Source organism: Mercurialis annua, linkage group LG2, assembly GCF_937616625.2.
Source record: "Mercurialis annua linkage group LG2, ddMerAnnu1.2, whole genome shotgun sequence".
Lineage (NCBI taxonomy): Eukaryota > Viridiplantae > Streptophyta > Magnoliopsida > Malpighiales > Euphorbiaceae > Mercurialis > Mercurialis annua.
Genome location: NC_065571.1, coordinates 54,607,121 through 54,621,378, shown reverse-complemented (window position 1 = coordinate 54,621,378; position 14,258 = coordinate 54,607,121). Strand labels below are relative to the sequence as shown.

Here is a 14,258-nt window from a genome sequence, read left to right as displayed (position 1 = left end):
TATGTTTAGTATTCATGGTTGGTCCGTGTATTATATTTTTACGGGTTTAGTTAGATTTTTTTAAGTCTATGTGGAAAATGATACAATAATAAAAGTTCATTCTCGTTCATAAAAATCATATTTATTACCGGCTCGAGTTGTGTTTTAAACAAAACTAACCATGCACAAGCCGGAAGTACTAAACGGATCGAATAGATACTCATGTCTATGAACAAGGTTATTCTTGGTGGACCATTATCATTAGTTAATAGTACCAATATATCATCACTTAACCATCATTTTTTAATGGGGCTCAAAGTAAAAAAATGGAGTTTAATATCTAGGATAAATTTGCATGCATGCTTAAAATCATTACAAATATGGAATTTTATATTTGAATCTCCTCCATTTACATTGTAATGAATAAATAAAAAATCATAAAATAAGATGTTATATCTGAATCTCCTCTATTTACTTATGGTATTACATCTTTTTTATAAATATTATGGTATCACATTAATTAATTTAAATTAGAAAATACGCTCTATCATTGTAGAATTAGTAACAATCATGCTTGTAATAATAAATTTTTGTTTTATCATTAAAATTTTATAAGAACCCTCCTAAAAATCCGTAAAAGAAAAAAACAATGTAGATAAAAGGAAATGATGAAAGGACAGCAAAGGCTTGTGGATTAAGTTGAGAAGATGAATTATGCAGCAAAATGGTGGTGTGATGATATGGCGTGTGGGTTTAGGTGGTCCTAAATCACAAATTAGAGTAATGGTTTAACATAACCTAATCTTGATTTTGCTTCAAATGTAATTAGTGGCATAGTATATGCTCATGATTAGAGGACCCTATCCCTGCTGTCTGCTAACTTCATACGCAATACCTGCCAAGTATTGGATTGGGTTCCTTTTCGCAATGTAGATTGTAGATTATGCATCGGTCGGTTCGATAATGAAAAAATATAAATATTATTCAGTTTTTTAAGAAATTAAAATAAAATATAGAAATTTGGTTTGGTGTGATTTAGTTCGTCTGGTTCAGTAGTTAAATAATAATAAAAATTATATTAATGGTGTGTAAATTTTTCTAAATTTAATATTTCGATGTCTAAATATATTTTTTTTCAATATTAATGTTTTAATTTTTAAAAAAAATATAAGATTAATTGAAAATTAACCACAATTTTTAAGAGAATTTGTAATTATAATAGTATAAATTTTTTATAGTAGCTTGCAAAACCATCTTGCGAGCCGCTATAAAATGATAACATGGCTCCACGCCGGCCGGCCGGAGCCAAGGGGTAAGTCACATAATTGTTCTGCCAATTATCCCTAATTCGCAAAACAATTCTGCAAGTTGCATAGCACAAAATGAGAAATTTATTTAAATAGGAGGTTAATGTAAGAAATTTTGCTAATTATCTATCTATACTATATATAAAAACACGGAAACGGGAGGGGGGGGGGGGGACAGGCACGTTTATGTTATTGTCTTATTCATTTTATAATATTTAATTATTAATAAAAAATTATTAAAATTATATTAATTATTAGTATTTTAATTATTTTTTAATCATACAAAATTTAAAATAAAATAAACTATTTTAATCATTAATTTAATTATTATTTGATATTTTCTATTTAAATTTTCTATAAATATAAAATTTAGATATCAATTAAAAATGTTAAACTATTAATAAATTATTTAAAATATTAAATAAGATAAACTATTCCTAATTAACTATTATGTTAAATATAATTTGATAATTTGACGATTCACACTATAAGCCACGTGTGAAACACGTAAAATAAAACTAGTAAGGATAAATAGGGCATTAGCCCCATATAAAAACATTTATTTGCCAAAAAGCTCTAGTCTTGATTATAACTAATTAATCGTGCCCTACCATTAAGACCGACTATAAGGACTTCTATGAGTATTGATTCACATGGGTTGTAAAGTAAAGGAAAAAACAAAATGTCCGTATGAACCAAAAGAAACAAAAGAACAGAGTGGCGATGGGATTGGTGTCAATGAAGTGCAACAGAGAATCCTAAGACACACCGGATTCGAACTGTACTCGTGTATACAACCGTTTGAAATTTGAGATTAAAGTTTTGTTTTCTGCAAAAAAAACCTATCTGGTTCGAATAAAAATTTATCTAATGTAGAAAATTTAAAGGTGTCGTTTCATAATTGGAACCCGTTCAGAACACGTCATGAGGGGGTGAATTTATCTTTTGCTTTTAGCTATTTAGTGCACCAATTTCCGATTCTAATTTTAGCTTTAATTTAATTGCTTACGTTTTTCGAAGTGTTTATTCATTTTCCAAGTTTTCTTATGATAAATTTGTCTATTGTCGACTATTTCAGACCTTTTAGCGATTTTTCAAGGTTGTATGCTATGAATTTCTTGAAGAACTAAAGTGCCAACACAATTATATCTTTTATCCTTTTGAGATAGTAAGGGGATCTGCGATCAAGAGGTTTGATTGTCGTAATGTTGTTAAAATCAGACCGAACTGGCCGGTCGGACCGAGTTAATATAAAACCAGTTAGGTACCCGGTCTAGTTATGGATAAAAATTTCATAGTTAAAAAAATCGGTCAGAAACCGAGTTGAACCGGAAAAACCGGTTTCTGACCAAAACCGGATGAATCCGGTTTTTTTAAAAAGTGAGTGGAAATGTTATTTTTTTGTCCAAATTGTGGTTCACTACGCATGTGTCAATTTTTTTAACCACACAACACATTTATTTTTATTTATCTTACATAACACTTTCTTTTTCGAGAAATTATTAGGTAAACTCAGTACACCACGTCATCTATATACTAAACCTATCACATTATGACACGTCATTAAAATAATAGCATTATAGTAATATTACTATTCAAAAGTGTAAAAAAATAATAAACAAATAACAATAGTACCATTATTTTAATAACATGTCATAATATGATAGGTTAATTCACGGATAACGTGGTAGATTGAATCTATCTAATAATCTCTCTTCTTTTTCTCTCTTTTACACAACAATTTTTCTCTCTCTTTTATCCACAAAATATTTTCTCTCTCATATATAACACATCTTTTTTTTTATATACACATTAGTTATCCAATATATTGTTTTAAAATATTTATTATTTTTAATAAATTTCACACAATAAAATTTAATATATTTTTTTATTTAAATAAATTATTATATTTTTATCTATTAAATTTGATTACAGAAATTGATAATTACTCTATTTTTAATAAAAATTAACTTTTTTATTCAATAAAATAATTTTATATACACTAAAATATTGATCAATTATAATTACACTTTCAAAATTTAATAATTAATTTTTATTAAATATACCATTGTATTTTTTATTTATAACTTTAATTATATAGTTTTAATTTAAAAAACAATGAAAAAAATTACTCTTTTTCTCATAAAAGTAATTATTCTATATATTTTTAAACATTGATCACTTATAATTATATTTTGCATAATTAAATATTAAAAATAATTTTTAAATTTTCTATCATTTTCTTATTTATAGATGTAGGCATTTTTATTTTATATTATTTATATTTATTAAAATTAATAAATTTGATCCAATCCAATCCAATCCGGTTGAATCGGTCGAACCGTAAACACTCAATAAAATTGGTTCGCTTTCCGGTCCAGTTTTATAAACAGTGGATTGTAATATAGGTGTCTTATTTTAAGTCAGATCATCAGAAAACTGCTATTATTTCAAGCTAACATGACAGTGTTCATAAAAATTAGAATAGATGCCTTCATCACACAAATATCACAATGACCTTTGTTTTTATACTTACATTTTCTTTTCAATAGCAACATATTAGATTCAACAATATATGGATTTTAAAAACAGTAAACGATATGAGTTAAATTTGAATTAAATATAAAAGAGAAAAAAGCCAACTTAAAACTTTCAAAAGGAGTTAAATTATACATTAACCATTCAGAATATGCATTTAGGAATTCTTTTTGGAACAATACATAATATTCTTGACTAATTTCAATTATAACACGTCACCTTTGAATTTTTCACATTTAAATTAATTTGTATTCAAGTCGAATGGTACATAAAAAGTAAATCTCTAATGCCAATTCTTTTGACTTATAAATTTATATTATTTTGATATGAATGACTAATATTTAAATACAGAAGTAATGTTATTATACACTTCTTCGTCCCATTTAAAAAGAAATATTTGCTTTTTGCATATGTATTAAGAAGACGATAATTAATATAGTCTTTTTCATTTTAGATTTTACCCTATTAATAGTGGTATTGAAAATTATGTTTAATGTTAGTTATTAATTTTAGAAAGAAAAAGGAATAAAAAAAATTCTATATAAAATAGCACTAGAAAATGATACGAACTTCTTAAATGTATGTGAAAATGAGTTATGTCTCTTCTTTAATATAATATATTTGTTCATGGGCCTTATATTCACCTGTCATGCCCAGGCCCGTTCACTTAGGTTCGGATTTGAACACTAAACTAGTCCAAACTCGAAAGATTCTACTATTTTATGGGGACTCGGTCTTTTATTTTTCATAATTTCTTTTGTAGTGCAAAAGTTCGGCCGGAGCTCGCAAACTAGAATGTAAGGGCTGGATTTGGACAACAAAAATGAAGCTAGGGTTAGATTCAGACTTACATCAAAGATAAAAAAGTTAGGTAGGTCTAACCTGAGTCCGGCCATGAACATGTTTAAATGAGACAAGACTCGGGTTTTGTTGTGGGGGGTGGGGGGTTGAATACTTTTATATTTTTCTTTCTTGCGTTTTGAGGCAAACAATAATAAATTTATGATTATAAAGTAAATTTTGTTCTAATTTAACTGATATGATTTTTTTTAATGTTTCATTTTAATCGACAATTTTTTAATAAATTTTAATTACTTTACTTTATGCCGGGAATTGTTTTCCCAATTAGAGTGGATTATAAGAGTACTAAATTAATAATACTCCTTCTATCCCTAACTAATTGACAAAATTTGTCCTTGCATATTATTTAAGAAATTTAATAACTTTATTTCTATATCTTCATATTATATTAAGACCAAATAATTAAAAAAGATCAAACTTTTTATAAAAGTTTCACAAAAGTCCAAACCTTTCAATTTTATCCAATTTGTCCTATAACTCGTGATTTCGTTTCAATTTTGTCCAACTACACAATTTTGCTTATATGGTGCTGATGTGTGGCATGCACATCAGCGTCATATAGACGCGACATAGCAAAATTACATAATTAGACAAAATTAAAACGGAATTATTCGTTTTATGACAAATTGGAAAAAATTGAAAGTTTTGAACTTTTGTAAAACTTTCATGAAACGTTTGGCATTTATTGGTCATTTGGCCTTATATTAAATACATTACAATTTTTTAAAAATATAATTTTAAATGCATTAATTAAAGAGAAAAAAAAACAGTGCAAACAATAAATAAAATCTGTCAAATATTCCTTCCCTTCTTTTTTAATTGTCCATTTAGCCAAAATTACACATAATAAGAAAGTTGGCCTTTTATTTTAAATTATAGGAGTAAATATTAATATAACTCTACTAGTTAATAAATGATTTGTACTAAAACTAAATAAAAAAGGAGAGAGTAAAATGGAACACCTAAAATAAAAATAAAGGGAGTAAAATAAAAAATTTAAAATAAAAAATTTAAAATAAAAAATTTGTTTAAATAAAATGAGACGGAATAATATTATATAAGTAGTAACTTTTTTTTGAGATAAGTTAAAAGTTTAATCTTATTTTTATGGTTCATATAAACAGCGCCGTCGAGAGTAGCCGTCTAAAGCGGCGATTGAAGAAGAAACGGCGCCAGCGAATGCCACGTCAACCAATCTTTATTGGGGCAGTCTATTGGCTGATATTTCGGAGAAAACTTTTTAAGCAAACCAAATCAAAACGTCCAGCTTGGCATTTGTGAGGCCATTGCCAACGTGGTGACAGCTTTCGCCAGCTGTCTTTGAACCCACTACCCCTCACGATATTATCATGTTGCTAATTTCATCTTTCATTTTCTCTCTAATTTCTCATTCTATCCTATTAATTTTATTTTTTATTGAGTTTAAAATTTCAGTAGTCTGTTGATACCTTTTTAATATAGTTTCAATTTTTAGTATTATATTTTAAATCAAGATGACCTCATAATTTAATTGGACATGAACTATTATATTTAATTAATTTATTTTTTTATTATAAATAAAGATTTTGAATTACAAATTTACGTTGTTCAATTTATAATAACTGTATTAAATTGGTTAAATATAATAAATTTTCTTTAATTTAAAAGGATGTTGAATATTGTAGTATCTTCATATTAAAAGTCGCGTTGCATGTTTAATTATTTATAATTAATCGATATCTCTTTTAATGTTTATTTTATTTATAAACTCAAATTTAATATATTTAAGGAAAAGTTTTTACTTTTAAAATGTAAAAACCACTACAAATTGAATTTAAAATGGTTTAGAGTATATTTTTTTATGTTTATTTTACTTATAAACTCAAATTTAATATATTTAAGGAAATGTTTTTACTTTTCAAAAGTAAAAACAACTACAAATTGAATTTAAAATGGTTTAGAGTATATTTTTTCCCTATGCATCTTCTATATAGTCGGATAAAATCGTAAATATGATGCGAGTTAGATTAGATAATATTCAATTACTTATTTAAAAGAAAAATATAAATACATATTTTTAGATTAGACAAAACTTAATATTTTTATACTAAATAATTTTATGTATTTATTAAGAATGGTAAAATTAATATTCAGTCAATATTGAATATTAAATATATTCATGAATACATTTTCTAAAATAACAATAATATAAAAATATAAAAATTAAATCTATTTGTTTAATTTAATCATAAACATAAACCTTAAAATATCTCAATTATAAGTAGAAATTTTTACCATCAAAAAAAAAAAAAAAAAGTAGAATTTTTTTTTAATTAATTTGACATACGGTTTAATAATACGATGACGTGACTGTTAAAAATGATATTCATCTCAGCAAAATTACACCTACAATTTACAAATGAATGACACGTCATCTTATACAAATTCAAAATAAATTTATGGAAAATAATTGTTAAGATTTTTGTAAGTAATAAAATCAAATTTGTTTCTATAAAGCTTATAGTATTACGATTTTTATCAACTAAAATCTAAGCATATAAATCTCTTTTCTATTTCTTATTTTAATTTATGAACAGAGTATACATGACTATTGATTTGTACCAACTTTATTTTGAATAAACTTATTTTAAAGAGAATATTAATTTTTTTAAAATAAATATTAAATACCATCAACCTGATCAACAAAACGACAAATCGTATAAAACAAAAACAAATTATGATCGCTCCATATAAAATTGCCGCGAAAAAAAAGAAAAAATAACAAGCAAGGCAACAAAGCAGCAGCTTTATTTGTATAAACTTGTCAAGCTGTATGCATCAGCAGTAGTCCATAGTTAGAGAGAGAAACAAAAAACTAATCTAGAGAGAGAAACTTAAAAGGTTAAAACCAGTACAGTCAGAGCCGACAACCATTCTCCATATCATCATCAACAACAGAGTTCATGTCTTCAAACCACTTACCTACATTTTAATCAAACCAGATACAGACTCAAGAATTTCAATTCAAGCAATGGATCCATGTCCGTTTGTTCGTTTAATTATCGAATCACTCGCTTTAAAGCTTCCTCTAGCCACTAAACCCGCCGGTTCCGGTGTTCATCCGTCAGCCACTCCGTGTTTTTGTAAACTACGTATCAAGAATTTCCCTTCCCAAACTGCCCTCATCCCTCTCTGTAGTACTGATTCGGCTTCCTCGCCGGACACCACCACCTCCGCTACCGGTTTTCATCTCGACGCTAGTGTTATCCGTCGTCTTTCTGCTAAGCCGACTGCGTTACACGTGGAGGTTTATACCGGCCGTATGGGTCGCACGTGTGGAGTCAACGGCGGGAAGTTACTTGGGAAAGTTCAGGTCAGTATTGAGTTAGGTAATGCTGGCGTGACTAATTCAAGAGTGTTTCAAAATGGTTGGTTAAATCTTGGGAACCAGCCTGATAAACCGGCGGCTAAGCTTCATATAGTGGTTCGGTCTGAACCCGACCCTCGGTTTATTTTTCAGTTCGGCGGTGAACCGGAGTGTAGCCCCGTTGTTTTTCAGATTCAAGGAAATATACGACAGCCTGTTTTCAGTTGCAAGTTTAGTGCTGACCGGAACTCACGAACTCGGTAACTTTCTAACCTTGATTTTTACGTTTTCAACCTTTTACTATGTGGTGCACTTTAGTGGGGTAGGAGTAGGTCCACTAAATGGCGCTAATTGTGGGTAGTTAAGGGTAATAATGAATATGGAATAATAATGGTTAGTGAATTTCTGATAAGATAAGCATGTGGGTTGTCAATTTCTTTGTTTAGCCGGTAACTAACACCACATGCGAAGTTGGGGCACCTTTTTAGCTATTTTTGTTTTTCAATTCATTCATTACTTTTGGGTGTTTGTTAGTCCATTTCTGTATTTATTGTTATCTATAGCAAGTTTTTTGATCTAATTGGTAATTTAATCTAACAAGATAGCAATACTACGAAACATACTTTTAAAGAGGAAATTTCTTATAAGGAAAGAATTAGAAATTCAGTTCAGTGTATGAATGATAATTTTTATCAATGTCTCAAAACTTGGCAAAAAAAATCAATTAAAGTCAAACTCATGACTTTGGAAACAACAACCTCAACTTGATATTTTGTTTCGTTTTATCCTTTAATTTTAAATTGTCATACTTCAATCATTTTCTATCACCTCATCTGAGGGAGTAAAACGGGCCAAAATGTCAAGTTTATGATGTCTTTTCTAAAACTAGGAAATTGACGTTAATTGACCTTTTGTCAGTTTGTGCCAAATTCAGGGGGAAAATGAACATTTGTTACATTTTTATGTTTAGACATTTGGAATTTTGACGTTTTGGTCTGCTTTCTTGCTATTTCTTCCCTAACAGAGGTTCAGGAATGGCTACCTGTAGATAAATTTCCATTATAAAATTTTAGCAAGAACACCTAAAATTGACCATTATAAAATTTGTAGATTCACCAACTATGGAAGATAATTAATTTAGAACTTGTTTATCATAAACAATGCTGTTAAATAATAACTAATACTTAAACTAGACAGCTCAATAATTAAGTGTTTAGTTCATTTTCAAATGCTCTAACAGTTTGGTCAAACAGACAATTTGCAAATCTTCCTCAACTGTCAAACACAACTACCTCTGATTCCCTTTCATGTGCAAATATTTGGTCCGAATCTTACAGCACTTTTTTCTTTTTTTGTATTCAACAAGACTTAATATTTTTAAATCTCTTTTGTATAATCAGATCTCTGCCATCAGATTTCACTCTCAACGGCAACAGAGGATGGAGAAGTACATTTTCCAGCGAAAAAGAACGGCCAGGAAGGGAAAGAAAAGGATGGATGATAATGATATACGATCTCTCCGGCTCACCAGTAGCAGCCGCTTCAATCATCACTCCATTCGTTCCCTCCCCTGGGACGGACCGGGTTTCCAGATCGAACCCAGGTGCATGGTTAATACTCAGACCTAACGGTTTCTCAGTCAGCAATTGGAAACCATGGGGTCGTCTCGAGGCGTGGCGAGAGAGAGGTCCTATAGACGGTCTAGGTTACAAATTTGAGCTCGTAATCGACAATGGTGGACCAAGCCGCGGTATCCCAATTGCTGAAGCTACAATGAGTTCAAGAAAAGGCGGAGAGTTTTGCATCGATAGTAGAGTAATGAAGGATTCAGGCTTGATGAGTTCGAGATCACCCGTTAAAGGTTTCGTGATGGGCGCTACCGTCGAAGGCGAAGGTAAAATTAGCAAGCCTGTGGTACAAGTTGGTGTTCAGCATGTGACTTGTATGGCTGATGCTGCTTTATTTGTAGCAGTTTCAGCTGCAATTGATTTAAGTATGGACGCTTGTCGTCTATTCTCGCATAAGCTTCGAAAGGAGCTTTGCTACGATGAGCAAGACTGGTTTTCATGAAGCTATAGCATATATTTTTCGCTCTGCGGTGATGATCAAACAGATTAGTTTGTCTGAGCTGAGAAAAATTTATTCTTTTTGCAAGTTTACTTCACTTTTTTCAAAATTTTGCTGATAATTCTTTTATTACTGAAATTTTCATCCAGAAATTCTGTAAGATCTTCTGTTCTTGGCTAGCAGTGTGGTGATTTAGGGTAGTTGGAATTCACAATTCTTTTTGGGTTTTGATTGGTTTTGTCAAACACCTTATACTAATAGGAGTAGTAGAGGGTTTTATTTATGTTTCATAATTGCTCTTATATGTACGAGTTTGCAAATATTTTGCATATATAATCAATTTTATTTAAACTGTACAGAAACTGTAGTTTCAATTTTTTTTGCTCATATATATTTCCACTTTTCCCCTTATTTGTTTACTTTTACTACATTCGAGTATTATTATATTTGCAACAGTTATACTTGCTTGTTCTTAAGTACTCTTCCTGTCTTCCACATGTATTCTTTTTTATGTTCTCTGTTTATATTCATTATGTTTTTTCAATAGTAACTCAGTTGATCATATAAAATTATGATTTTCTATTAATAATTTGACATATAGTGTAATCAGATTAAATCCATCGATTGACATATCAATGGTTGAACTTACTTTTTTAATTAATTTAAATGCTCTATAATAATTGGAATACTAATTAATTATCTGAATTGACATGTTATTAGTACAAAATTCATAATCTTACCCGATGAACCTTGGAGATAATGAATTTCTTGTGTATAAGGTATACTTTTATTGTGTGTTTTTGTTTTTTAAAGAGTTATTTAAAAGGCAAAAGTCCCACATTGGAAATTTAAAAGACGACACTTGAGTTTATATTATGGGCTTATAAGTGTATTGAAGGGAAGATAATAAACCCCTCTTCAAAGTTAGGTTTCGGTGTGGGGTGGATTATGGAATTGAGTGGGTTTAGTTTGGAGCCCGTAACTAATTTTTTATTTGTTTAATTAATTTTAAGGCTTATCTGAGTAGTCCATAATTTAGCATGTAAAATATATTTTTAGTTGAGGCCTTAAAATTCGGAACAACCTTAAGTAAGTCTATTTCACTTAACACGTTTTACTAACTTCTTCATGGACAGAGATAAAGGAGGGCATGCAGTGGCACTTGCCCTCCCAGAAAATACCGTAACTAATTTTTTATTTATTTAATTAATTTTAAGGCTTATCTGAGTAGCCATAATTTAGCATGTAAAATATATTTTTAGTTGAGGCCTTAAAATTCGGAACAACCTTAAGTAAGCCTATTTTATTTAACACGTTTTACTAACTTCTTCATGGACAGAGATAAAGGAAGGCATGCAATGGCACTTGCCCTCCCAGAAAATGAAATAAAAAATTATTAAATCTAGATACTATTATATCTTCAACAATTGTCTTTTTAATAGAGTGGGAATTTTTTTTATCAAGTATAGATAATGTTCATTAATTAGGTTGTACTCAATTGTTTTTAAATTTTAATATTATAAAACTCTTATATTTATATATTAAATTAATTAATAAATAGGTCTAATTTTTATTTTATTAAAAAAAATAATTGAAATAAAATATTGAAATAAGCAAATTTATAATATGATTTTGTCCCACATTATTTCGGAAGTGGAAGGTGGGATCTTCCTTCACCTATAGAAAAAGCCACTCTCTTCTTCTTAATCATTTCATTCCACACAAACTAGTCTAAGTAACTCATATAAACTTCGCTTTGTATTCTTTTTTAGTTTGTAACTTTTTACAAATATTAGTGGAGTATTTTGAACAGTGTCCGAGGACGTAACCCGGTCTTAGCTGAATCTCGATAAAACATAAGCCGGTCTTAGCTAAACTTTGATAAAATTATAGTGTTCTTTTTATGAATGGTAGTTATAATTTTTTTGTCCCTCCAAAAAAAAATTATGGCTCGTCAGTGAACTTCCTCCACTATCTGAACTACTATGATTTTCGGTTATTTTGTATTTTTCCTAAATAATGTCTACATTCATTAACTTGATTGTTAAGTTTATTTAAAGTTTAAATATTTTTTTATGATGGTTTAAACTGGTTTTATAGAAAAAATTATTAAATCAAACCAAATTAATTTTACTGGTTTATAATGTGTGCGGTTTGTTTTTGGTTTAGAAATTTGTCAAAATAATATGTAGGTAAGTAATGGCGCTGATCTAGAAAAATACTCCTGTCAAAGTTTTAGATAAGTAATTAGTTGTTATTGAAGATTTTTTAATCAGGTAGTAATTATCATCAATTCCTATTATCTAGCAAACATCCAGCAGTTGACCAGACTGTCAAAACCTATCTAAATGCTAATTCAGCCTTATTTACAAACATTTGCACTATTCATTCCAAATATATAGCAGCAGCGGAATAATTTGAAGTATAAAACTATACGTCTTGTCGTTTATCGCATCAGCTAAACAAAAGAATTCTATAAGACTGGCTCAAAACGGCGTCGTTTTCCGACGATTAAACTCCAAAGAGACGTAAATAAGTTAATAGTAACCAAACTTAAGCCAAAAAAGAAATTCGAAATCGGAGCAGTAGTTTTGATTTCTTTCCAAATCCATTCATCGCCGGCGGCGAGAGGCTAAAACGCCGGTAAGGCATCTCGCCAGCAATGGCGTCATCATCTTCTTCTCCGATTTCAATTTTTTTCCTCCTATTTACCTTCCTGCCCCTCGCTCTTTCTCAATCCACAATCCAAATCCCAACCGCCCGCAAAACTTGGAGCAAAGACGACGGTATCTATTGCGACAGCTGGAGACTCTCAGTTGAAACAAACAACGCCGGTTACTGGGTCAACGCTCCAGCAAGATGCGAAAGCTACGTGGAAGATTACATGACTACCGAACGTTACTTATCGGACTCCGAAATCGTCGCTGCTGATTCGATTTCTTTTGCTAAATCCGTTAATGTCACCGGCGACGGGAAGGACGCTTGGGTTTTCGATATTGACGAAACTCTGCTCTCCAATCTCCCCTACTACGATGTCCATGGATTCGGGTACGTATTAAATTCTGGCCGTTGGATTATTTTTGAGATTGGTTGATTATGTTTCAATAATTCATTTGTGTCTGACGAATGACGATTATTTGTTAGTATATTTTACGTAAAGGTAAACCAAGTAGAACTGAACATGTGGAACAATTTATTTGGCTCTTCAAACAAATTTGGAATTTTTCTGATTTTGAGATTGCCCCATTTATCATAATTTTGATGACCTGACCAAAATTGATTCAATTAAACTGATAGTACAATTAAAATAGAACTCTAGTAATTTAAATTATTTGCATCATTTATACCTTGAATTAACTAGGTGTGCATTGTTCTGAATATAGATACCAACCGTTTGATGAAAAATCTTTCGATGAGTGGGTGGATTTAGCTGAAGCACCGGCTTTACCAGCAAGTTTTAATTTGTACAAGGAGCTAAAGCGTCTGGGATTTACAATTATTCTACTCACTGGAAGGAATGAACATCAAAGAAATTCCACTGGTAAAAATCTTCTATTTGCGGGATACACCGACTGGGAACGACTATTTTTGAGGTATGTGATGTATTACGTATCATTACAGTAAAATTCATTTGAACCAAACGCACTATTAGTTAGTTTGAAGTTGATCGACATTGGTTTGTGATACAGGGGAGTGACGGACCAAGGCAAGACAGCCACTGTATACAAATCGGAGAAGAGAATGGAATTAGTAAATGAAGGGTACAGAATACATGGAAACTCAGGGGATCAATGGAGTGACTTGTTGGGATTTGCAGTAGCGAAAAGGTCCTTTAAACTTCCGAATCCATTGTATTACATTGCATAAAACTCTCTCTCCGAGACGAAAATGTAACGCTTATGGCTATTCGACTGCTACAGCTGTTTTTTTGCTTCTATTTTTCTTTTGTTTGCTGAAGCTGTTTCACTACTGCGCCATTGCTGTAACTTTTATGTTTAACAATTTGGAAATGCTGCACAGGTTTAAACTTGATTTTTTAAATGTTGAACTACTTGTTATTTTTGTTGCAAAATAACTGACTGTCCGCACCAATAAGTTCAAAACCTATTTAAATGGCAATCGAGCCTCACAATTGTCATACAAACATTTGCAATGTTCAT

At 30.1% G+C, this 14,258-nt stretch overlaps 2 protein-coding genes across 2 annotated transcripts; both read left to right on the top strand.

The window, feature by feature from the left end:
- The first annotated feature begins 7,485 nt into the window (after positions 1-7,485).
- Positions 7,486-10,487, top strand: LOC126666852 (uncharacterized). The gene is made up of 2 exons (XM_050359735.2): positions 7,486-8,291; positions 9,432-10,487. Exons 1-2 carry the CDS (start codon positions 7,696-7,698, stop codon positions 10,099-10,101), a joined length of 1,266 nt encoding a protein of 421 aa, XP_050215692.1. The 5' UTR covers positions 7,486-7,695; the 3' UTR covers positions 10,102-10,487.
- Positions 10,488-12,615: 2,128 nt separating this feature from the next.
- LOC126666856 (acid phosphatase 1-like) lies at positions 12,616-14,139 on the top strand. The gene is made up of 3 exons (XM_050359739.2): positions 12,616-13,146; positions 13,482-13,691; positions 13,788-14,139. Exons 1-3 carry the CDS (start codon positions 12,761-12,763, stop codon positions 13,963-13,965), a joined length of 774 nt encoding a protein of 257 aa, XP_050215696.1. The 5' UTR covers positions 12,616-12,760; the 3' UTR covers positions 13,966-14,139.
- The last annotated feature ends 119 nt before the right edge of the window (positions 14,140-14,258 follow it).